Below are 26,148 nucleotides of genomic sequence, written 5' to 3'. Positions count from 1 at the left end.
CTGCCTGTGTTTCTGCCTCTCTCTCTGTGTGTCTCATGAATAAATAAAATCTTAAAAAATACATATATATGTATATCATAAGCATTTTTCTAGGACATGAGATGCTCTTCTCAAAAATCCTTTGTAGTAGCTACACGGTATTTCATCATAAGGATGTACCATTATTTAACCATGTGTTATTCCGGGGCTGATCCATCATGTTTTCATATCGCTATCTTTCTAAATTAATAATGTGTCAGCCAAGGACTGCGTGATTCCTTCTAGTCTCCTGTCACTTGGAAATTTGATAAGCATGCTTTTTATCACCTTCACCAAAGTTCTTGACAAAATCCTTGAGATACAACCATTAAGACGGTCCACCTGGTTGACACTTACTCATTCATTCGACAACATTCTTTAGGATCACCAATTAGGAAGTCGAATTATGGCAGAGCCACCCAATCATCACAAATATTTGGTGTTTCATTTATTCAATATATGTTTACTCACTTCTGTCTATAAACAGCACTGACCTAGAAGCTACAAAAATGTCTGCAAAGTGTTAGGAATACTTATAACACTTATAACTCTTATTTACAAAAATGCACCTAGATTTGGCATCCTAGAGGTTACAGTGTTTTTCACTTTTTTAAAATCTAAGAGACTTTAAAATTTTTCCTAAGTTTCTTTTTAATAATTAAAGAAATCCCTGCAATACCAAAAACATGTTTTGGAAACATATCTGGATCATAAAAATTATTCAAGTTACTGGAGATTTAAAAAAGAAAACTCACAATTCAAGACTTAGCTATCAGGCAACTATCATTGCTAAGCAATATGAATTCAGGTGATGGTCGCAAGGTCCTGTAACACGAGCAACAACTTTGGTTTTGAAGAAAGGGCAATAGGCTGTGCCTGATTTCTTCAGACAAACAAGGAAACTCCTGTAGTTACAAGCAAAGAGGAACCAAGAGCTGAAAACCTCAAGAGAAGAGCTGGAAGAGAAGGACAAAAGATATTTTTGGTGCATATCTTTTTAAAAGGCGGTATTTAATGCTGAAAATATCATGAAAAGTGCATCAGATGTTCTCATTTTAAGTGAGAAGAGACAAAGTATGGCAAGATTAAAAAGCGATTCGGCAAAGCGCCATCGGTACTGATTCCCATTGCTAGTTTATCATGTACTTGCCCCGCTTAAGGACATCCCACCCTTGGAAACTGTGCTTGCGCAGTCAGTCAAGAAATCTAAGAAAATTAAGTTCTGTCGCTAACTGGTGATGATGTTCCCTGCTAACGGGTGGCATTTTGAAAGGTGCATAACGAGAAATAGCCTTTGTGTTGGCTGAGGGGGGCCCCGTTTGGAAAACAAGAACCGAGGCTGAAAGCGGATCCCCTTCCCCACGTGTCTGGCCCCAGATGACCGCAGTCTGCAGGTGAGGGGCAAAGCTGGGGGTGCTAAGGCACAAAACGTCCGTCTTGTCTTTCATGTCCCTCAGCCTCTGCTGGGAAGAAGTACGGGCTCTCCCCAAACCCGAAGAGCTCATTACGTGGAGCGTCTTCTCTCCCCCTAGACTCACCGCTCTGAGAAATCACATTTCTCAGTGGCTAACAATGAGAATTTGCTCCGTCACCACCTCCAGTTGTTTCCACCTCCAGTTGCTTCCCACTTGTACCAACGTGGCTGAGCAATGTGCTTAGAAAGTGCCAAGAAATAAAGAGACTAAAGTCCAAGAACTGACCTTGAATATGGGACCCTCCTGGCGGACTCAGTGTTTGGGAGATAGATGATTTTGAAAAAGCAGGGATTCAAAATAAGACATAATGTGCTAAATATACAGCAAACAGCGCTAGCTACAACCTACAGATAGCCAGAATTCTCCCTCCCTTTGGAAAGAACAGTGAGAATCCACCCGTGTGCGCTGCCCCTTCCAGGGCATGTGACCATCCAATCATCTTGCCTTTGGTCAAACGCCAACTTTGCCGTGGACCCGAGCCCTCTGCCCTCGCTGAGCCCTCTGCCCAGAACTCATGCCGTATCTCCACATGCTCTCTCCCTTCTTTTTCCTGATCATCCCATCAGCAACAGTCATCTAGGTCCTCTCGCTCTCTCATCTTCTCCCCCACTTCATGTTCCGTAGGACTTCACAGCTGTCAGAAATCACGTGCCGTGTCTGTTGACTTCTATGTTATCTGTCTTTCAGCCAACTTGTAAATCCCTTGAACGAAGGGCCTCTCTGTCTTGTTCATCCCTGTAACATCAGTACCTACAATACAGTTCCTACTATATAGCAATGCTCAACAGATACGTGCCAAAGGAACACATCTAAGAGGGAGCCTCAGGTCATGGGCCCATAAATAAACCACATACGTTCTTCAATCATCCTTAAGGCAGAAGGAAGGCCTCCTCCTGGTCAGTGTTTTTAAAGGATGTAAGAGAGGAGAAAGACTTGTTCCCACACATATGCTCTCAATCCTGATCAATTTATAAAAATCCATGTGAACACAGCTGGGTTTGCTATTACCCTGGTTCATTTCCAGCCATGGATTCCCAACATAAATACTCTTTTCACCATCTTAGAGGGTCTCCTTCCCTGTTGCCATATTTAAGAGTCTTGTCTGCTCACCTGTCAATTGGGCTACACAAACAGGGGGACTCACCTGGTGCCAGCCAGCCCGGGCTCCACACCATGTCCGAGCTTCCTGAGGAATGCAGCCCTACCCTCAACCCTCTGGACTTTGACCTAACTCCAAATTTCTGCTGGAAATGGAAATTCCGTAAGGCCCCCCATCTTAAAGGGATGTAGGGAGACCTGTAAAACACCCGTTGGCACTTTTTCAATATGCAGAAATGAAATCTGCAAGTCTTGTATGCTTCCCTCTTTTTTTCCACACACAAAAAAATAACTTAACTGTACAAATACATACGACATGGGCATGCTGCCTAAGAAGCCTGCCATTCGAATAAACTATGTAGTGTTTTTATTAAATGAAATGTTTTTTTGTTTTTTAAGTCCTTTCATTCTTATATTCCCAGCACCTAGCCCAGTGTCTAACATAAAATTCAATGAAAGGAATACGACAACCAGTGCTGACTGGCTCTCCAGGCCCAGGAGTGTTCGTCACATCTAGTAAGAGGACAAGGTTAACAAGAAAGATACAGAATCTAAATTGTTCAGCAACGTGTATGTTTGAGAGGAAAAAAAATAAAACAAGATGAAATCAGAGAGGGAGACAAACCACTGGAGACTCTTAGTCACAGGGAACAAACTGAGGGCCGCTAGAGGGGACGGGCCTGGGGAGATGGGGTAACTGGGTGATGGCATTAAGGAGGGCACGTGATGTCACGAGCACTAGGTGTTACATAAGACTGATGAACCACTGACCTCTACCTCTGAAAGTAATACACATTATACATTGATTGATTGAATTTAAATTAAAAAAAACTTTTAAAAGGTAAATAAATTACATTTCAGCCTTATTTTAAGATACAGCAAAAAAAAAACCTATATTTAAATGACAAATATAAAATGAAGATTCACACGGTAGTGGGAAATTAATCTTCAGTGGATGCACTGGGAACAACTAGTTAAATGGGAAAATTAAGTTCAAATCACAAGGGATATCCAAGAATTGGAGCTTGTTTCCTTGTTGTTTGACAAATGAACTAGGAAAGCATATATTCACGTGAGTTTAATCCATGAATTCCAATACTGTTGAAATCATTCAAAACCCTTTGGAATGGCTCTTCTGGAAATGTCCCCAGATCCCATGGGCAAACATGATGCCACGTATGGACCTGCTGACAGGGGGCTAATGTGTGCAGAGGCAGGAAAAATTCATTTGGGACTAAGCTGTGTAAATGAGGTGAGTCTACGCCGAACAATCGCTTGTTGCCATAAAGCCACACCTGCATAAACTCATGTATTTCCCAACAACTCTCTTAAGTATATACTATTACCATTATTCTCATATAATAGATAAGGAAAGTAAGACACAAAGGGGTTAAGTTCCTCACCCAGTGCCACAAAGGCTGCGATGGCAGAGCCAGGATGTGAACCCAGGTGCCCTGCATCTTGTGCTTCAGCACACTGCAGTTCTCTATGTATCTCTATTGCAAAATATATCCAGCATCTTAAGATGATTTCTACTTAGAATATCACTGATTTGGATAAGAAAGTTTTAGATGCCCCTGGGAATAGGGTCATGAATGGGATATGTGTACATTATGGTTGGAAAGTAGATGGAATTAGATCTCTCCTCTACAGGGGGACGGTAAGCTCGTAGTATGAGTACCGTTAAAGAAGTCATGAATCTAGCCACCATCTCCACTGCTGGGCCTTACATCCTAGGCTTACAAGAGTTAACAAGACCAACCTCATATATAGATAAGAAACACTAACTAGCCAAAGCAATCTGAAGGAAGAACAACAAAGCTAGAGGTATTATGCACTCTAATTTCAAAATATATTATAAAGCTTTAGTGATTAATACATAAAAACAGACACATAGATCAATGGGCCAGAATGGGGAGCCCAGAAATAAACCCAAGCCAATGTGCTCAGTTAACATACAACAAACAAGCTAAGAATATACAATGGGAGAAATGACAATTTCTACAATAGTGCTGTTGAGAAAATTGGACATTCACATGCAAAAAAAATAAAACTAGACCATCTCATACCATGAACAAAAAGTAGTCCAAAATGAATTAAAGACTAGAATGCAAGACCTGAAACAATAAAACTAGAAGAAAACGTAGGCAGAAAGCTCTTTCACATAGGTCTTAGTGATGATTTTTTTGAACACCAAAAGCTAAACAACAAAAGCAAAAATAAACAAGTGGAACTATATCAAACTAAAAAAAAAAATTCTGTACAGCAAAGGAAACCATCAACAAAATGAAAAGGTAAACTACTGAATGGTAAGAAGTATTTCCAAATCATATAGCTGCTAAGAGGCTAATATCCAAAATATGTAAAGAACTCATACAACTCACTAGCAAAAGAACAAACAATCCTCTTTAAAACTGAATAAACAGGGGATCCCTGGGTGGCGCAGCGGTTTGTCGCCTGCCTTTGGCCCAGGGCGCGATCCTGGAGACCCGGGATCGAATCCCTCATAGGGCTCCCGGTGCATGGAGCCTGCTTCTCCCTCTGCCTATGTCTCTGCCTCTCTCTCTCTCTCTGTGTGACTATCATAAAATAAAAAAAAATAATAAAAATAAAAAAACTGAATAAACAAAGATCTGAATAAACATTTTCCCAAAGCCTTACAGATGGCAATGCACACATAAAAAAGATGCTCTACATGATCAATCACCAGAGAAATACAAATAAAAGCCCCAGTGAGCTATCACCTCACACCTGTTAGAATAGCTATTATCAAAAAGACAAAAATAACAATCGCTGGCGAGGGTGTGAAGAATGGGAACCCTTAAGCATTGTTGGTGGGAATGTAAATTGGTTCAGTCATTATGGAAAACAGTATGAAGGTCCCTCAAAAAATTAAAAAAATAGAACTACCATTATGACCCAGCAATTCCACACCTGGGTACTTACGTGAAGAAAACAAAAACACTGATTTGAAAAGATTCCCCGCATCATGTTCGCAGCAGCATCACTTCCAACAGGCAAGATACAGAAACACCTTAAGTGTCCACTGACGAGTAGATAAAAAGATTGTGGAGGGCAGGGGGTGGGGGTGACTGGGTGACGGGCACCGAGGGGGGCACTTGATGGGATGAGCACTGGGTGTTATTCTGTATGTTGGCAAATTGAACACCAATAAAAAAAATTTATTATAAAAAAAAAGATTGTAAGACACACATACACACACAGGAATATTAGCCAGAAAAAGGAATGAAACTTGCCATTTGTGACAACACAAATGAACCTCGAGGGCATCATGCTAAGTGAAATAAGTCAAATACTATATGATTTCTCTTATATGTGGAATCTTAAAAACAAAAAAATCCCACTCATAGATGTTCATAGATGTAGAGAACAGACTGGAGGTGAGGTGGGAGGATGATGAACTGGTTAGCATTTTTTTTTGTTTGTTTGATTTGTGGTTTTTTGGGTTTTTTGGATTTATTTTTTGTGGGGCCCCTGAGTGTCTTAGTCAAGCATCTGCCTTCAGCTTAAGTCCTGATCCTGGGGTCCCGGGATCAAGCCTCATATCAGGCTTTCTCCTCATTGGGGAGTCTGTTTCTCCCTCTGCCTCTGCCTTCTGCCCTTTGGCCTCTCTCTCTCTCTCTCTCTCTCTCTCTCTCTCTCTTCTCTCAAATAAATAAAAAAATCTTTAAAAAAAAAAACCACAATTCTAAAAAAAAGTGGTTTTTTTTTTTTTTTTTTGTAGGGTGAGGGTCAGAGGGAGACAAGAGAATCTCAGACTTCCCACTGAGCACAGAACCCCATGCAGGGCTTGATCTCAGGACCTTGAGGATCATGACCTGAGCCAAAATCAAGGGTCAGAAGCTTAACCACAACTAGGCCACCCAGGCACCCCTCTTGGTGTGGGGTTTTTGGGTTGAATAAAAAGAAGGAGAAAAAAAATCACCTAGTTCAACTTCTTCATTATTATAACAAATTGTTCAGAGATGTTAATTGACTTTCTAGATATTTTATATATTGTGGGGGTGGGCAGAGAGATGGGTGAGAATTAAAATAAATGCTGTCTACAATGTATTTTATTATTTCTCACTAAGGGCTTAGGACTTGCAGACTCCCACTTCCAGGTGGCTGCAGTCTACCCCTGACATTACTCATCTTTTCATTCTCTTTTTTCCTTCTGTAAGTGTTCCTTCCACTGTCTATCTTTCTCTTTTCTTAAATTCCCTCTATTTCAGAGTCTAAAATGTTGCAGTGATGGAGAGAACCAACGAAGATTAGGCTGGCGGTGGGGTTGGCACTGGAAGAGTCAGAGACAACCTCAGCACCGCAATGACTCCGCCCTGTGCCATGTTCTCTCACCATCACTGCTATGCTCAGAAGCATGATAGTGTTTATCGTAACAAAGCTTTTCATCTGCCAAGTTCATTATCCTCTTTGTGGCTAAATGATCTTTATACGCATTTAAATCCTCAAAGTATTATGAGAAAAAAAAATATCCCGAGAAGTTTGATGATACAGATATCTGTATGCTTTAGCCATAAGCAACAGCACCAAGCCAGGCTGCTGAAGCGTAAAAGCAAGCGAGCGAACGGAGTGAATTTCGTGCAAGGCAACTGAGCCGCGCGCTGCGAGACCAGGCCCAGGACAGCCAGGGACTTGAGCGCGGAGGGGACTCCTGTGCTATGTTAGGGGCTGCCATCGGCTGAGTCCTTTCCATCTGCCTCCTCATCCCGTGTGGGTCTGCTCCCTCTGCCTGGTCCTGGGACCTAAAGCAGACTAGAATCAGGTAGGGTCCCGGGACAGCTGGGAAGGGAGCAGGAACAAAGCAAGTCCCCACATTATAGTTCCTGGCTCTACAACATGCACGCATAAACACCATTTGAAAATATTTCAAAATAATGCAAATATTAAGAAAAACAAAAAGCTACCTCCCACACGTTGCCTGAACTCCATCCATGCCCCATGTTGTCATGTTACTGAAGTCCCACTAAGTACAATTAGCACAAAATCTTCTATTAAAATACAACCACCCCTAGCAAGGTCAACCTGAACCTCCAATGAGAATCCCCGAGGACTACGAGGAGCAGGGGCCAGTGAGGAGGCAGGCGCAGAGCAGCAGAGCTGGCCCAGCTCCTCTCTGCAGACACGAATGAGCTGACGTCTGGTTTCCAGCAAGCGTGGCCGCCCGGAGCCTCTCCTTATCTATCCTGAACCAACGCATGGACGCTGCGGGGTCCCCAGAGCTCTGATCCAGGTAATGCTGGACTTCTGCTGAGGGAACCTGAGTAACGACCCTCCAAGGAAGCAGACAACAATGTGGGGGGTGGATGGCAGGGCCCAGAGACAAGGGACGTGAATCTGCAGAGGCAACCCTCTGTGGCCTCTGAGGTCTAGCCAAGCAGCCTGGGCGGGCATAGCATACAGGACACCCACCCCGGATTGCTTCTCCTGCCCCAGCCCTTACTGCAGTCTGCTAACAGGGCTCCCAGACTTTCAGTTGGATGTTGGAAGTATCAGTTCTACTTCTGGAATCTTCTATCAGTTGCTCCCAGCATCTGCCTCAAGTCTACATTATGTCCTTCTTCTCCCTCTGAACCGGAACCAGGCTTCCTTTCCATTCCACAGTCACTCTGCTCCCCTGTGACTCCTTCTCCGGGCCCAGGGAGAAAGGAAGAGGCCCCTACCTGGTCCCAAAGTACACTCCTAGGCACCAGGCCCCTGCGCTTGGCCTTGCTGCTTCCCCTCGCTCTTGCGTGAATGCGGCCATGGTACGGGCCCGGCCGACCCAGTGAGCTGCGATCCATTTCCCACTACTCTCTCGCTTCTAGTCTAACACATGGCAGCTTCCCTGCACCCTCCTTGACCCGCCTCCCCCTTTAGCCCTTTCTCTCTTCTCTAAACTTCATACAAAGTTGTTCATACTTGGTATCTGTGTCCTCATGGCCCATTGACACATCCACCCCCAGGCCATCAGGCCACATCCTGACACCCTCCCCTCGGGCCTCCTCACTCAGGCTCTGGCCTCCACGTTTATGTTGTCCTAACGCTGAAGCTCCACACGGGCCCACCCTGAGCCTCTCTCCTCAAGCTGTTCACCCTCTCTCCGTAACTAGCTCCCTTCCCTCTCTTGGCCTCAATTATTACCCCTCAGTAATGATGAAAAATAGCCCCGGAACTTCCAACGTGAAGACGCTGGAAATACAATGAAGCCGTGTGTGATCCAAGATTAAAGAGCCACCACCTCTAGTCCTGAAGCTCTTGAAGGCCTTGTACCCGCGGAGTGGACGACCCCTTTACAGAAAGGCCCGGGGACAGACCCTACTTCTTCCATGTTAGTGGGCTCTGAGCTTGGTCTAGAAGCAAAAGACAAGGGGAAGCACATACTACTGTGCAGCAACAGAAACGAGGTCTGGACGGGGGCGGGGGGGGCGGAGGTCCTCTAGGACGTGAAAAGTGGGGTCCTTGGGAGAAATGCAGGACTATACACAGGTGACCCCGGTCACTAAGAGGAAGCTAGGACCTCGGGAAGAAGCCAGGGAATGCGGCTCTGGCCCACACTGGCCAGAGACCTCAAGGGAACTATGACTTCGGAGCACCACCCGCTGGACTGGGCGGCAGCATCCCCATATTCAGGGTTCTTGGGGCCTGACTCCTGCTCCATGAGGACAGAGGGGAAATCCCAGGGCGAAACATGTGCAGGAAGCAGGGTTTTCCTAAAAGACAGGGAAACAGAGATTTGCAGGGAAGGGCTCCAGGAAGGAGGAAGGCGTTCTCTTTCTGAGGAGGGAAGGGGGGGGATGCAGGACAGAAAGGGCCGGCGCAGGCTGCCCCCCATGAGAACCCTCAGTGAAGACTGTAACTTACGCTTTTCTCTCAAGTTCTGTAAATTGTCTTATTTAATTTAAATTTTTAAAAAGATTTATTTATTTATTTATTTATTTATTTATTTATTTATTTATGATAGAGAGAGAGAGAGAGAGAGGCAGAGACCCAGGCAGAGGGAGAAGCAGACTCCCTGCAGGGAGCCCGACTCAGAACTCGATCCCAGGACTCCGGGGTCACGCCCTGGGCTGAAGGCAGGCGCTCAACCACCGAGCCACCCAGAGATCCCCGTCTTATTTAATTTTAAAAGCTTTTCCCCTGCCCTGAGCTCCCAACAGCCATCCACAGCCCCCCCCAGTACAGCAGGCCGCCTTCAAGTCCTGTGTCAGCACGGGCGTAGGGTCCCGAGAGCGACGGAGAGCGGGCCTTCCCCCCTCTGGAGTGGCTGGGCCCCGGCCATGTTCCCTGCGGCAGACAGAGGAGATGGGGGGCTCAGAGGGCAGGAGGGGCCAAGGGGGGCGCTGGGGGCAAAGAAGCAGTCTCACCGGATGCAGAGAGGGAAGGGCTGTAGGATGGGCTCCATGCCCCAAGGATCTCCTGCAGCAGGGGCCATACGGTGTCATAACCCACCCCTGCTGACTCCCCTACCCGGCCTGGCTTTCCTACCGTGGTGTCCTAAAGCCCTTCAAGTACAGTATCTCCAAGACTAAGCCCAAGTCTTCCTCACAACAACTTCTTCGGATCAGATCACCCAGCCATCCCCCAGGTGCCAGGACAGGACGTCAAAGCATCAGCTTCAACCCTTTGCCTCCCTCAGGCCCCACTTCGAACCAATCAGTATCCAAGAGAACCTACCTCTGAATCCTCTCTCCCTGCGTGGTCCTTCTCTGCATAGCCACGGCCATGGTCCGAGGCTCCCTTCCCCTTCCTTACTGTCTCCATCCCCATGTAAACTCCAGCCCTGGCTGGGTAGAACCACCACCCAGGCTCTTCCCACTCAACTCTGGGCTGCTGCTCTTGCTGCCAAGGCCTCCTGGGACTCCCTCCGACCCCATCTACCCCTCACTTAGCCAAGTCCTACTTCTGATCTCTGTTTCTAAGTCATTTCTTCTCGAAAACTCTCCCCTGAGCCCCATGTTGTAGCACAGGTGACCTTATTTTGATAGTTTCATCTGGCAATCATTTCTTCTTAAAGAAGAGACACAAAGAGAGGAAAAGGAGAAAAAGGGAAAAGGAGAAAGGTGATAGGGAAAAGGGGAGGAAAGCTACGACTATCGATCACAGTTGGTTTTGGTCGTTCTATTCGTGTTTCTAAAACACCCAGCACTGGGTGTTATTCTATATGTTGGCAAATTGGGCACCAATAAAAAATAAATTTATTAAAAAAAATAAAAAATAAATAAAACACCCAGTTGAGCAGATCCCACAAGGCTATCTGTGGTTGGCGGCCACCCGGATTCTACCATCAGGTAAAAGGCACATAATGAGTCTCAAAACAAGGCGATCTTTAGCAAGAAGATGACATTCCAGTAGCTAAGTTATGCAACTTGCTGTCTGCAGGTTATTCTACTTCTTGGTGAAAACTACACTTTTTCTTTCTTTGTCTTAACCGATGCAATCCTCTTTCCACTCGCCGATGCCGACAAGTGCTCATAGATCTCTCAGCCATACGGTCGGCTTTGAGCAACCACGGAGAAGTCCTTTGTGCTCAAAAGAAAGTGTGTGAAAAAAAAGAAAAGAAAAAAGAAAAAAAAAAAAGAAAGTGTGTGCCTTTGAGATAAACAGACAACAAAAGCTGGTGAGCCTTGGCCAGACCATCAAGGGAGGAGGTGAAGGGGAATCAAAGAACACTCTGCAGCTGAGCATCCATGCCTCATCCATCATGGAGCTGAGCATCCATGCCCAAGCACAGCTTCCTTCTGCCAGGCCTCCTTGCCTCTGCCCTCTCGGGACGCCGCTGCAACGCGGATCCGCAGGAGACCTTCAAAGGCTCTTCCCCCACCGCCGAATAAACCCCCACCCTTGTCCTGCTCATGAGCCCTTGGCCTTCATTGCTTCCACCTTAATTCCCCTCTTACTCTGCCTGGAATCTCCCTCCCTGGGCTCCGGGCTCAGCTCGCTGTCCCTAAGCTACCCGCTGAGCCTGTCTACTACCAACCCCCAGAGAGCTTCATCGGTGTTCCTCAGCACTCAAACCCTCTGCTCCGCGTTGTAGCTCCCCCGTCCAAGTGTGATACTTATCTCTCCTAGTGAAACAAGACACCCAGGTTAGGAGAAACATCAGAGTAACCCTCGTTGCTCCTCCATTCCAGGCCAAAAGCGGGTGAGCAACGACAGATGGACAACAAATGAGCAAGCAACACTACTGGGGGTGCTTCAATGAAGCCTGAAGACGAGGTGACTCAGTCATGGTGCGATTGAATCCCAAGCCCTTTACTAAGTTACGGGAAAAACAAAAGCAAAACAAGCAAAAAACAAACACTGATGAGTTTCTATTATCCATCAACAAAAACTTCTCAAGTGTCCCCTCCACCATCTCTCCCCTGCACTCCACGGCCAGGCACCCAATTCAGGAGTTCAGTCAACAGCAGGAACATCATACTTTTTCCATGGACAGTTTTGTCTATAAATTCTGCATTTAAGGGGCACCTGGGGGGCTCAGTGGTTGAGCGTCGGCCTTCGGCTCAGGGTGTGACCCCAGGGTCCCAGGATCGAGTCCCGCACTGGGCTCCCTGCATGGAGCCTGCTTCTTCCTCTGCCTGTGTCTCTGCCTCTCTCTCTGTGTTGCTCACAAACAAATTAAATGAAAAATATATTTTTTTAAATCCTAAATTTAAAAAACAACAGGTGAGAAGGGAAGATGGCAATGGAGTAGGAAGACTCAAGGCTCATCTCTTATCTCATCCCATCCACACAACTAGATAACTATCAAATCACCCTAAATACTCCAGAAATCAACCTGAAGACTGACAAACTCCACAACTAAACACAGAGAAGAGGGCACATCGAAGAAGTGTAAACATGTATGGTTTTGTAGCAATAAAAAACAATAAAAGTCATTTTTAAAAAAAGCTTTTGTTTACTTTTTCCATGAGAGACACAGATACACGGAGAGAGGCAGAGACACAGGCAGAGGGAGGAGCAAGCTCCGTACAGGGAGCCTGATGTGGGACTCAATCCCGGGACTCCAGGATCACACCCTGAGCCAAAGGCAGATGCTAAACTGCTGAGCCACCCAGGGATCACCAATAAAAGTCATTTGTGATAAAAAAATAAATAAAATGAATTTTTGAAAACAACAAATTTTGCTTTCAATAAAGATTTCCTTGCATGTACGTGTTCAACAAATGTTTTCTTTTTTTTTTAATTTTTTTTTTTTTCAACAAATGTTTTCAACTTCAACAGACCCCACTGAGCCCTTACAGCAGACCACGAGGAAGGTGCCCTGTCCCTTAGAAACAGAAGTAGACACCCACGCTCGCTGCCACACAGCTGGCCGGGGAGCCGGCCGATCCGACCGTGGGTTAACACCCCTTCTGCTATGCCATGTCACCGCGGGTCACCTCCCAGTTACCAACGTTTCACACGATGGAAACCCTCTATTGCTACAAAAGCCACATGCAGCTGTTGCAGAGATGGTGCAGAGTGAAGACGCCAGGTATGGTTTTCTATCGCTCTTCCGAGCCAGAAAAGTCACTCCTGTAGTCAGGGCATCAGCCGTAAGTGCTCATGTTATACGTGACCATCCGAACCAGGACATTTCTGAGAATGAGAGGGAGCATCATTAACACCTGCACCATCACCTGGGCAGACACAGGGACGTGTCGCTGTCCCACCCCGAGTGAACCTCTGATGAGAAGAGCTCTCGGTGACCCATGCGCTGTTGCTAGAATCATGAACTCTTGTGTCCTATTTTAAAGCTTACGCAGCCCCTTCCTTATGCTTTTTAAAATTTGGCTCTGTATCCCCACATAAGAAAGTGGGCATTTAACCCTTTTCCATCTCACAGAGGAGGATGGTTTCAGAGAAATAAAACACTTGTGAAGGGGCACAACTGCCGTGTGGAAGTAGCAGCCCACCCCGACTCTGAGCCCCGGTGGGACCGTCGGCACTGCGGGCGGCAGCCAAGGAAGGGGAGGGACAAGCCACAACCGCAGGGCAGACAGAGGGCCCCAGCGGAGCAGCCGAGGGACCGCAAGGGAGGACAATGCAATGACGAGGACCAATTTTCCCTGTGCTGCCTTTTACTTGCCTTAGTGCAGTGTCCTCAGTCGACATAGTAATGTTTAACATTAGAAGACAGTTGGGGCCGAATAACCGCTCCACCCCAAAAATGGAAACATTGCTCAAAAGCGAGTAAAGAAACAACAGAGGCACAGACCGCAGTGTCAGGTCACACATCACGAACTCACAGACGGCCAGGGCGGGGCCAGAATTAGCTGCCAAATCCATCCGTAATCCACTTGCCTCGTCTTAGCCAATAGGTCCCAGCACCTCAACCGCCTGAACAGTGTTTGCACCATTTATATGTGACGGCGCGGTGAGGTTTAAGTTCTGATTTGCCCCCCTGCTCGTGTCCAGGCTCGTGAATGTGCCATGGGCTCATGCAATGAAGACTATGGGCAGGCGCAGAGGAGGCCTGGCTCCAGCAGAAGCCCCATCCCAGGCAACCCATCCCTGAGGCCACACCTATTTCCCCATCCAGGCCTCAGCAGAGGGCCTCACAGCACAGTCCCAAGGGCTTCCAGCAAGGCAGGGGTGCCGTGGAGAAACAGGCAGCCTGGTCTGGCACGGCCACCTTGGTTCTCTCTTTAGCTGTCGCTTGTGTGGGTTGAGGTCATGACTACTATTTTGCAGGAAAAAGAGCTGGGGCCCAGATTAAGTAACTTGCCCAGTTCCTGCCCCTCAAAAATGGTAGGCTTTAGGTCAAAATTCAGATCTTATGAGTCTAAGCCCACTCTCTCCTACCCTTACTGCATCCTCGACACAAAAAATGGACTGTGTGTGTGTGTGTGTGTGTGTGAAGGATGAGCTGCTATATGCTCACAAGAGGTGTTCTCCAGAATCTTCATGCTCTGGATCCCAAACAACCTCCTCTTGCGCTAGGAACTAGTTGTCCCATGTCTAAGCACTTAACAGAGCACCATGAGGTAGGAGCAAACCGGAACGTGAGGCAGGCAGACCTTTCTTCTATTCTAGAACATTAGCCAGTGGATCTAAGTGAATGGAATTTCTCTTGTTCATTTTTTAAATTTTTTTTTAATTTTTTCTTTCATTTTGTTTTTAAAAGGAAAAAAATTGTGACAAAACAGATTTTATATTGAAAACATACCAGCTAGACTACTGGACAACATCCATGCTGCCCTGGGCTACAGACACAGAAGAAAGAGGTGTTGCAGTGCTTCTGCACGTGCTTACTCGCAGACCCCTAAAAGGCTGCCACAGAGACAAGACTTGCTCTGTGTGGTCCAACTGAGCCTAGAATTGAGAAGGAAAATAAGAATCAGAGAAGAAACATAAGCCCATATAGCGGATGCCACAGTGTACACATAGGCTAGTATCTTATCATTATTGGGTCGAAAAAGAATGTCCTCAGAGGCCAACTATCCTTAAATATACAGCTGTCATATGCGCGTCTCCATGAAACCCCCTTTCCAAGAGCTGCATTTGGATCATAGTTCTCTGTGGATATTGATAAGCTGGAAAGGAAACACTTCCTGACAATGGCTGGCCTTGACCATATTCCAGGCATAGTCTAGCCATTTGTGATTATTATCTAGTCATTTGTGCTGAAATTACAGGTTCTAATCTCAGCTCCTTATCCTACCAGGGGTGTTACCTTTACTTAGCCCGTGCCTGTTTTTCCTCATCTGTCAAAAGCACTCCATAATAGCAGTTATTTTACAGAACTGTTTTGGGTCTTGAATAAGATCATACATATGAAGCGCTTAGAACACGGCGTGGCACATAGTGATCTTACAACCGTCCTCCCAAGGACCTTCATGTTTACATTCATGGCACACTTAGTCAAGACTGGATGAGAGTGGAAAGTAGTCAGTGGAAGTCAAGGCTGATTGTTTAAGAGATGGGAAAAGAGGCTGGGAGCTTAGATGGTGAAGGCAATGCGCAGTGGGTGGGGTGAGCGGGGTGTCAGGACTGGTGTGGTTCCTATGCTCCCACCTGGAAAATCGCATTCCCTGATACAAGCACCGGTGTGGGTAGAGGCTACCAGACGATCATGTCCCAAGGAGCCTGAGAGCCAGGCACACAGGGCAGCAAGAGCTCCAAGGACAGGCAACGAAAATGGGTCTGAGAGTCCTAGGCCCAAGAGGGGGAAAACCAGCATCCCAACAACTCAATTTAAGTGATTCTTCCTTTTTGGTTATTAGTGGCAAGAAACCCCAATCACCTAAATCTACAAAACAGCTCCCTTTCAGACACCTGAAGACTATTAAATCAGCTCTCAACCTTCTCCATTATGAGTGAAATAACCTTCATGTGTTTAATGACTAGCTCTGATTATCCTTTTCACAAGAAAGACTTATAAATTCTGAAGGAATCTGGTTGACTTATTTAGTCATCCAAGGATATGCTGCTTCTAATATGGAATGAAAGGATTCCAAAGCCTAAGAAATGTAATTGGACAGTATTTAAGGGTGGCACCAGGGGCAGGAAGGAGGGAGAATTGGAAACCAGCACCTTCCTTAGGAAATAATGGTGATAACCCAGGCAGAATGCTTTCCAAGTCACCAGAGAAAATCTCCGTCACTATTACGCTTCAACCAAGAGCTGACCGACCCCGCCTGGAAGGATTCCCATTTCCCTAGGCCCAGGGGCACCAGGGGGTTGTTTTTATGAGTCTGATCTTCCTGGAATCTGTCCATCTACATCACAGCTTCCATGAACTAATAAAGCCAGGCAGAAAGACTGCCCAAAAGAACAAAAACACTGAGCGTAGGATGCTTGAGTTTTCACTTGCACAAACCAACTATTAGCATCATTGTCATAACTCGTGGCACTCAGGTAGCCTTACAGCATCGTGCTAAACCTGCATTAATCTCATGACCCCCTGCAGAACAGGCAAGGGCTGCTTCGTCTCACAGCTGAGGGGCAGGGAGTGCCCACAGCGACTACGAACAGGCGACTGGGAAAAACCTGAGCTCAGCACAGTCTCAGAAGCTGGGACCAACCAATCCCTTTGAAAATTCAATCATAAACCTTAATCAAGTCACATCGTTGGACCCCATGATTCTGATTCAGGGAGCTTAACCTCAGAAAATGGCCCAATCCATAGAAGAGCTTATTGCACAACAGTGTTCCTCAAAGCATTATTCATAAGGGCAAAACCTATCAAAAATTGCAATGTCCAGTAATAAGAACACAATTTAAAAATTGAACACCAATAAAAAATAAATTTATTATTAAAAAAAATTCAAGTACACACACATAAAAGAATGTTATGCAGCAATTTTAAAACATATCTATAAAGGAAATGCAGGGCGCCTGGGTAGCTCAGTCAGGGCTGACTGTCCAACAGGCCGTGGTCTCAGGGTTGTGAGATGGAGCCCCAAGGCTCCACGGTCAGCTGGGTGTCAGCTTGGGATTCTCTCCCTCTCCCTCTTCCCCATCCCACTGCTTGTACGCACTCTTTATTTTTTTTATTTTATTATTTTTTTTGTGCACACTCTTTAAATAAATAAATAGAATTTTTAAAAATGCTCATCATGTAATGTTAAAGGGGAACAATCAGGTGATAGAACTGGATACACAGGAGGAAACGCACCCAGGACAAAAGAGACTGAAAGGACAGAAGCCAGATGTTAACAGTGGAAAGCTGCACGTGGCAAGATTGTATGTATGGGTCATTATTTTTCTAATGCAATTTTTCTGTGCTTTACAAATTTGCTTACAATAAACGACCTGTTCAACTAAGTTTTTTTTTTTTTTGGTCACAAAATAGTACCTAAATGATGAGAATCATTTCTAAATTATATATGCTGAGAAAACGTAATGTACAAATTCCCGCGTGCCAGGAATAGCCTAAAAAAAGCGTAATTAGGAAGAGGAATTTGCAATACGTATCCATGTGTATGAACCTACAGTTACATGGGAAAGGTGTAAGAGGGGCACCAAACCAGCACTGGCGTGGTGAGGAAAGGGCATCCAAGCTCCCACCAGCCGAGCACACCCAGCTTCCCGTCAGTCCCCAGGCTTCCCTCCCAGCCGAAGCCCTTCCTTAAGAGGACTCCTGAGCCCCCAGACCCCATCACTGAGGGAATTGAAATATAAAATGTAAATGACACATCTTTTTAAGGGGAGGCAGGCATGCTTAACTACATGGTGGTTTCTGTCACGCTCCAGAACAAGATTTAAAGCCAAGGAAAAATGCCTTAACCCCTTCACCCATTTAAATATCTAAAAAAAAAAAAAAAAATCTCTCACAATCCTAAAGCTTTGAAGCTTTGCTCTAGTATGACTTCTTTGATAATGAGTAAAGGTTGAAAGGTGATTAAAGGCCTTTTCCATCGGCCTAGAGAATCCACAAACTCCATGCATCTTCAATTCCAGAAACTAAGACATTTAGCACCTTTCGTTGCCCTGGGACTTCAAGAAAAGACTAAAGTCAAGAAACATAAGAAGAGCAAGTCAACTAAAGGGTGGGTGCCAGGCTCCTACCCACCCCTACAGCTTTACCCCACTGCTTGGGCAGCGACAAAGCATCAGCCCTTTCATTCTACATCCCAAGCAACCTTCACCGGCCATGTGGAGAAAGAGAGGCGAGAAGAGCAGGCAAAGAATAAAAATGACGAGCCCAGTCCACAGGGACCCACTTCCAGGGAAGGCCGCATCCGTAGGTCCCCTGCACTCTACCCATGCTCCTTTATCTCCCCAGGGACACTGGGAAGCTAACGCCATGGTCCTAGAGGTACTCGTGGGCTCGGCTCGTAGAACTCATATTCAATAATCGACAGCTTCCCCAAAAATGCACAGATCGGGGTGCCTGGGTGGCTCAGTTGGTTAAGCATCCTGCTCTTGTTTTTGGCTCAGGTCATGATCTCACCATTGTGGGATCAAGCCCCATGTCGGGCTCTTCGCTCAGTGTAGAGTCTGCTTCAGATTCTCTCTCCCTCTCCCGCTCTCTCTCTCTCAAATAAATAAATAAATAAAATCTTAAAAAAAAAAAAAAAGAATGTGCAGATTAGTGAATTCAATCACCTCTGTTGAGGAAATGGGACAAGTCGGTTCTGCTTTTCAAGAACTAATTCTCCCAACCTCTCCCCTCATCTCCACACCCCTCTTGCAACTTGCCAGGCTTTCATATGCAAGGGGCACATGGGAATCCCGGTAGGATATGGGTCCTGGTTTAGCAGGGCTACGTGACGCAGAGGCCAGTTAAACCCCGCACTCTGCTGGGGCGACCAGGCAGCGGTAAGGCTCCCTAGGTGGCCCCCGGGTACAGCTGAGGCTGCACAGTGCTAGAAGCTTTGGGAAGGCTGCTCCGCCTCACTGCCGGCTCTGCTGAGCGTGCCCCTGCACCAAGCATGAGCACACCTGCAAGGCCTCTGAGTTGTCGTGAGGACAGAATTAACACAGGGAAGACACACGCCAAGTTTCCTAAAACAATGGCCGTGGGTAGTATTTTACTACTGCTACCAACATGATCATTATTAAAATAAATTTTTAAAAAAATGATCATCATTCAGGTAGGCTGATGCAACTAGGAGGAGGCCAAAGTCTTACGGAAACAGAGTTCTTGCATCAACTAGAAGTTAAAACAAGCCAAGAAAACATGAGTTGGAGAGGAACCCCGAGAGGGTGGCACAGAGCCAACGGGTGAGGAAGCAAGCAGGGTCCTTGGTAGCCGGCGACCAGGGCGGTGACAGGCATGGCTGCAGCTGCCGCTGCTCAGGCCTCAGGGCTTCAGGCACTGTCCTAACTCTGGTGAGTTCTCCAGGCGGAACCCAGGGCTTCTATTATGCAGAATCAACTGCCTCAGTGGCCCAGGCACAAGCCAGCTCCCACACTCTGAGGAGACCCCCCCGCCCCAGGCCTCCCGGCTGTGTCCCAGGGAGCAGAGAAGGCTTCCAAGGGCCCGGCCACTCCCAAGAGCTGCTTGGCGTCACGTCCCCATGTGCTGCCCTCCATGAGGAAGAGTGGAGGTGACATCCCCCGAGGGCGCAGCCTGTGCGACTGAACGGCTGCAGTGCGCCCACGAAGGGAGGCCGGGAGGGCAGGGTCCTGGCAGCCCGACGGTCCTGAAGCACCTTGATGGTGCTTCTCTGGGTCTCCATTTAAATACGGCCTCGTACACCTCAGAGGGCGCTGACGGCTCCGGGGGGGGCTCTATGTCCAGGTGCGGGTGCCAATGGGCCCAGGGGGGCTCCCACGTCCAGGTACAGGTGCCGACGGGCCCTAGTGAGGCTCCCACGTCCAGGTGCAGGCGCTGATGGCCCTGGGGGAGCTCCCACATTCAGGTGCAGGTGCCGACGGGCCCCAGGGGGGGCTCCCATGTCCAGGTGCAGGTGCTGACGGGCCCTGGGGAGGCTCCCACATCCAGGTGCAGGTGGCAACAGCCCCAGGGGGGGCTCCCACATCCAGGTGCAGGTGCCAACGGCCCCGGGGGGGCTCCCACGTCCAGGTGCAGGTGCCGACGGGCCCTGGGGAGGCTCCCACATCCGGGTGCAGGTGCCGACGACCCTGGGGGGGCTCCCACGTCCAGGTGCAGGTGCCGACGGGCCCCGGGAGAGGGAGCACGGAGGACTAGACGGGGCCACCAGCTGGACACTTAGGTCCACGTCGGGAGCGGCCGGCCGGGGGGCGTGGAGGCTCGTGGCTGCACCCCGCACACCGGCCTCGCCCTCCCTCTGGGCAGCTGCAGACGCCAAGGGCTGACCAAGGCCATCTCCGCTTATGGACGAGCAAAGGAACACCCGGAGGAACCACGGCTGCCCAAGGACGGAGCTCGGTGGGGAGAAGTCCCCGCGGGCCTTGGCCCGGCAGCCTCACCTGCTCTCGCCGTCAACCCTGAACCGCTGCGCACCCCTAGGGGTCACAGGACCACAGAATACGGTCACTTCTCACGGTGATTCCACCATCTTTCCGTAAACAGAAAAACACCTCTTTTTGTGTAGAAATGTTTCTCCTGGATTCCAGGAGTTTCTTCGACTTCAAAGTCCCCGTTTCATTCATGAGGAGCCAGTGGTCCGCAAGGCTTCCTGGGACGTCGAGTGAATCAGACAAGGAGCAAGGACCCACATTCGAAAGGCCCTGCCTTGCAGGCCACGGCTCGGGTGCATCGGCCAGACTGATTCCCTGCAAAATGCGTGAACCGGAACCCTTCGCCTCTGAGCACAAAGCAGATATTGTGCAATGTCAGATATTAATGTGGGGCTTCTCCGGGGGCCCCCTTATGTGAGAAGAATCCTAACGGCATGGCTAGTTCAGCAGAACCACACCCCAGCACCCTTTGCACATGAGCAAATCGGAGAAGCAAAACTGGAGATGGGGAGGGAGAAGTCGCTCATCATCGATAACTCAGAGACGCTTCCCAGTTCCGTAAAGAAAAACCCACCCCACAAGTAACCTATTCCCTTTAGAGAACAGCGACTTGGGGGATATTGTGCGTGCCACATTGCTCAACAAAAGCAGAATCGCAAAATGCCAAATGTGTTTTCAAATTCCTATTCAGAGAGCAGAAAAACATAGTATTATTTTGTCAAAGTCGGTTTCCATGGCAGCCTGAGCCCCTTGCCTCTGTACGGCCTTCAGCTCATAAATGCAAATGCACACTCCTCTTATAGAGCTGTTTGGTGTTTTATCAACCTACCAACTAAAAGTTGAAATAAAGCTTTAAGTGTGGAGGGTTCTCACCTGTGAAAGCATTTGTGGCCTGAAAACCAGCTTCCTGCATACTGCTCCCCAGACAAGCCTGTGCTCCAACTCTTAAGCTATCCTGTCAAGAGGAAATCGCCTGGGCAAGGCCTCAGGTCACTTCCATCTTAGCTTGTCGGAGTCCATCGCTCTGCCCCGTCCGGCTTGTGGTAGCATCTGATGCCCACCTGCCCTGCTCCCAGACACTGAGAGCAGTACCTGGGACAGCACCCAGTCCAGCAGCGTGCACACTTGGGGCACACAGTCACGTCAGCCGTCCAGCCAAAGGGTGAAGGCCATGGTGAGCCCAGGAGCAGAGGACGCTGTCCCGCTGAGACCTGCTCTCCCACCTTAGAGTGAGGCCCTCGTCAGCCACTTGGCAGCCAGCATCCTCCACGGGTCTCAGCCGCTCTAAGGGAGCTCAGTATGGTCTGATCTGCTGCTCTCTGTGCTTCGCCTCTCCCCTTGCTGAAATTAAAAAGAAAGAGATCACTTTCCTGATGACTTGTAGGAGCATCAAACTCAGTAGACCCATAGGGGCCGAAAGAAAGAGCAAGAGCGAGAGAGAGAGAGAGGGAGAGAGAGAGAAAGCCACCTGGAGTGGTGCTCGTGGGCACTGCAGCAGCTCCGGGGAGGGGACAGGTCCAGCACCTTTCCCTGCGTGTCTGTGAAGGGGCGGGGAGCAGAGGTAGCTTTTACTTGTACCCAGAAAAAAAAAAAAAAGACAGAAGAAGCCAGTGTCCTCTGCTCTAAGCCTTGCTGGGATGGCTACAAAGGTCACACAACATCCAAATGCCTTTCCCTCAGTTATTCAGAGTCCACAGACACCCTGCAGAAGAGACCCACTTCCCAGGCTTGTTTCCGAGGGATCAGAAGTGAGGTCTGAGGTTCATACCCATAGCCGTCAGCGCTCCGGGAATGACTCGGGTTGAGTAGTTTATCAAAAATATCAAAAAATAAAATAAAAAAATAAAATAAATAAATAAATAGATTGATTAATTAATTAATTAAATAAAAATGACTATCAAAGGGGACAACGGAGGCCTGTATCAATCTTTTAAAGAGTGAAGAGGAAAAGCAAACTTAATCTGAAAATTTACGTTACATATTACATAATCATAAAAGCACTTTACGAAACACTTTCCAGATAGTCTCATGTTGTTATATTACACAAGAAGCAGCACCGATAACAAGAATGTCACAAATCCAAAGGATGAGACTTTTTAAAACAGAACCCAAATAGTCATCTCCGGTATTAGAGGAAAAGAAACCTTTTTTTTTTTCCAATATCATCACTTCAGTCTAATAAATTTATATCAATCTTTAGAGAATATAACCTTGATTCCTCTTTTTCACCATCAGACTAGAGGGAAGAAAAAATAAGGAAACAGCGCATGACGGAAAGGAACACTCTGTTAAACGTTCATTGTAAAAATAAGGTAGAAACAGAAATATCACTGATACAGACTATGAGGAAGACCTTATGTTATGTATCAATGAAGCACCATAATTACATTAAGAAATTCAATTGTGTTGACTTCATGGACCTGCATTATCAGAGTTAATAGGGTGTAGCGTACCACAAGTCCTTACACTTAATGAATAGGTTTAAAAAAAAAAAACCTTACTTTAATTAAAAATCATTTCTGAAAATGATGGTTTTGAAGTACTTGAAAATGTGACAAAACATTTTTTTCTCTGAACCGAAACATTCCACATAAAATGACCAACATTCACAGTATCAGCACCCTAAAATCCTACACTAACTTCTAACGTAAACCTAATCACATGTACTATACCTACCAATCTTAGGAAATGGAATTGCCAGGAAAAAAACAAAACCTACCTGCCCTATTCTTTAAAACCTTGATTTTCTTTGCCCTTTGCTATGGTGCTTTCCATGCACAGAAATGCTAGACTTTATTTATTCTCTGTTTTAAACTCAGAGACAATGTGAAGCGTGATGAGGTGTTTGTTGTTATTTTATTGTAGGCTTTCTGTTTATTTTATTTTGCTTTATTGCAAAATTTAAAAAAAATCAAGCTAACCTGTATCACATTTCAAATGGCTATGGGGAAGACTAAGGCAGATATGGACAGAAACAGAACAACAACTTTTTTCTTTTTTCTTTTTTTGCCATTTTTATCCATCTTACCATCTGTTTTCAATTCTTCTAAACGAGAAGTATGGTGACAGGTGTGTAGCAGCTCATTTTGGAGTATCAGGCAAGGTACTGGCATGGATTTTTAGGAATTTTAGGGTATGATGTGTGTGTTTCCCAATAAAGACCAGACGGACACAACTGTATTATCTCATTAATGAGTAACTTTTATATTCCTGCATATGTTCAGGAATATATACAATTTTTATTTTTTTATTTATTATTTATTTTATTTTTATTTTTTTATATAGAATTTTTAAGTTAAAACTTAACTGTAAAATGCCATAAAATGTTTTCTTCCCAGCCACTAGCAACACAGATACCCATTCTAGAAGTATGCAAGAAAGAGTGAGGAGGCTCAGGACCTGGAGACTTCATTGCATTCAGCAAGGGACCTGATCATCCGAGACAGGGCCAGGAAGCCCATCACACTCACCAAGAAAGTGTCGGATGACCCGACAGGCTGTGAAACAGAGCTGGGGGATTAGGTCCCAGAAACAGCAAAAGCGAAGCACATCTGCTTTCACAGCTTAGTAACCAACCAAGCATCAGCAAAAAGGCAGAGCAATGGAACAAATGCTACGTCATCCACGTCTCCGTCTAAACCTCTCCTATGGCTCTTGCCCTCATTCTGCTCCCCTTCCAACCTCAGTTCAAATGACCCTCCCCCACGAGGCCTCCTTGACATCCCCCAGGTGACCCCAGAGCCTGGCTGCCAGCTCCCCATCGCTGCTCCGGGTCACGGCTGCACGCAGGGGCCCTGAGCACCATCGCTCTCTCCCCTGCTGGAGTGTAGGCCCGTGAGGACAAGGACGGTGAGCGGCTGACTTTCCGCTTCCTCCCGGCAGCTCGGACCCTGCCGATGCAGCACACCGGGGAGCTGGGCCAACGCTTCCAAGACGAGCCGCCCGCAGGCAGCGCGTCCCAGCCGAGAGGCTACTCTGCGGTGCTGGAGCCTCTGAAGTGGGCGGGCGTCCCCTGCCCCCCGGGGTCAGGGTGAGACAGTGACTAGGGCAGTAGCTCCCCGCGTGCTCACACCCACGGAGCATCCTCCAGGAGAGGCCCTCAGAGGACGTTGTTTCAGATCCCCTCAAAGCACAGATCGGAGGGGGAAAAAAAAAAAGAATAAATAAATAAATAAATAAATAAATAAATAAATAAATAAATAAAATAAAAGCACAGAGGTTAAGAGACTGAACTCCAAAAACTACTGCACAGGGGAGTCAGGACTGGACCTGCGCCTCTGGACCCTCCATCTGTGCTTCCCGGGCTACCTGCGGATGTCAGGTAAGCCTAAGTTCCCTAAACTAAAGTGCCTTAACCCCAATAATACTCAAATCAGGGAAATCAAGGGGGAGAAAATGAAGGAAAAGTAAACACAGGGAGGCGATTCACCCAGGATGCAAGTTCAGAGTCATCGTAAGCCATCAAGAGCCCCCAGTACAGCAAGCAAGGGAACATCGTCCTGTCTTCTCCAAACACACACACACACACACACACACACACACACACACCACACACACACACACACACACACACGTGTTCTATTTACCCTGGAAAGATGGGAAAGCCCAACCAGGAAATAAATTAATTCAATACCATACTTGAAAAATGTCATTAAGTCCCTCCCATAACAGAGCAACAGTTACTAAGGAAAACGAGCACATCAAATGGAAAAACATCCCCACAGGAAGGGACACTTTTTTAAAAAAACATGAACACCCACAGAACCTAACCAAATAAGTTAAAGAATATGTTTGCTTTACCCCTGATTCATAAAAACTTACATCAAGTGCAGTCCTCCCAGGAATCATTGGGGGAATGAAGACTGCATTCAACAGATCACAGCTTTCACAAAATCGCACTACAAAAATAGACACATGCGATTCAGGAAACATTAGGGTCACTCAGTAGACACAAAGGCCAAAACCCAGAAATGAAGCGAAACAACCTTTTAAAAAAAAAAAAATCTACAAATACTCAAAACATTTGTAGTGCACAAGGAATAAACACTACAGTTTCATTTTGTATTTCCTCTCCGTGCAGACAGACTGCTTCCCTGGCGGAGTGTCGGTTACCTAGGGGACGGCCAGACTGAGCAGCCGAACGGGCTCCAGGCCGAAGACACTCGGGGAGCGGAGGCCCCATGCCTGGGTCTGATGGTTTCTCACTGCTCTACTCCCCACCAGAGAGGTCCGAGGGGGAACGGGACACTGAGACATGAAGAGACAGCTCTAACCTTGACCAAAAAAATAAAAATAAAAAAATAAAAATAAAATAAAAACATAAAAATTAACACATTAAGAGTCGTACTACACTGCTCACCGAAAAAAAAAAAAAACTCCACTTCTGGCTGGTTCACTTAAGTTTAAAGCGACAATGGACACTGAGCAAGACAGACGTGAGAAAAGAGCAGCGAGAAGAAACCTGAGGATCTACTTCCAGCCAGAGTCCGAAGCAAGAGTTACCCCGGGAATATAAGAAATAGTGAAAGGGAATAAAGGGGAAAGGAGAAAAAATGAGTGGGAAATATCAGAAAGGGAGACGGAACAGGAGAGACTCCTAACTCTGGGAAACGAACTAGGGGGGTGGAAGGGGAGGTGGGTGGGGGGTGGGGGTGAATGGGTGACGGGCACTGAGGGGGGCACTTGACAGGATGAGCACTGGGTGTTATTCTATATATCGACAAATTGAACACCAATA

The 26,148-nt window shown here is 46.9% G+C and overlaps 1 protein-coding gene across 28 annotated transcripts in view; it reads right to left on the bottom strand.

Moving 5' to 3' along the window:
* The window catches only part of LDLRAD4 (low density lipoprotein receptor class A domain containing 4), a 386,138-nt gene that overhangs the window by 209,555 nt on the left and 150,435 nt on the right, over positions 1–26,148 (bottom strand). For 16 of the 28 annotated variants that reach the window (XM_025997595.2, XM_072757844.1, XM_072757837.1 and 13 more), the window contains one exon: positions 21,285–21,752. The exons of 8 other annotated variants lie outside the window; for them this stretch is intronic. In XM_025997595.2, coding sequence (XP_025853380.1) covers positions 21,285–21,324 — 40 coding nt within the window. In that variant the 5' untranslated portion in view covers positions 21,325–21,752. Of the gene's footprint in view, positions 1–21,284; positions 21,753–25,232; positions 25,521–26,148 lie in introns of those variants that run through there. 4 more of the 28 variants (XM_072757832.1, XM_025997597.2, XM_072757845.1 and 1 more) reach the window with 4 other exon arrangements.

Source organism: Vulpes vulpes, chromosome 5 (assembly GCF_048418805.1).
Source record: "Vulpes vulpes isolate BD-2025 chromosome 5, VulVul3, whole genome shotgun sequence".
Classification (NCBI taxonomy): domain Eukaryota; kingdom Metazoa; phylum Chordata; class Mammalia; order Carnivora; family Canidae; genus Vulpes; species Vulpes vulpes.
The sequence above is the reverse complement of the archived record's forward strand: the minus strand, read 5'-3'. Positions and strand labels throughout refer to the sequence as shown.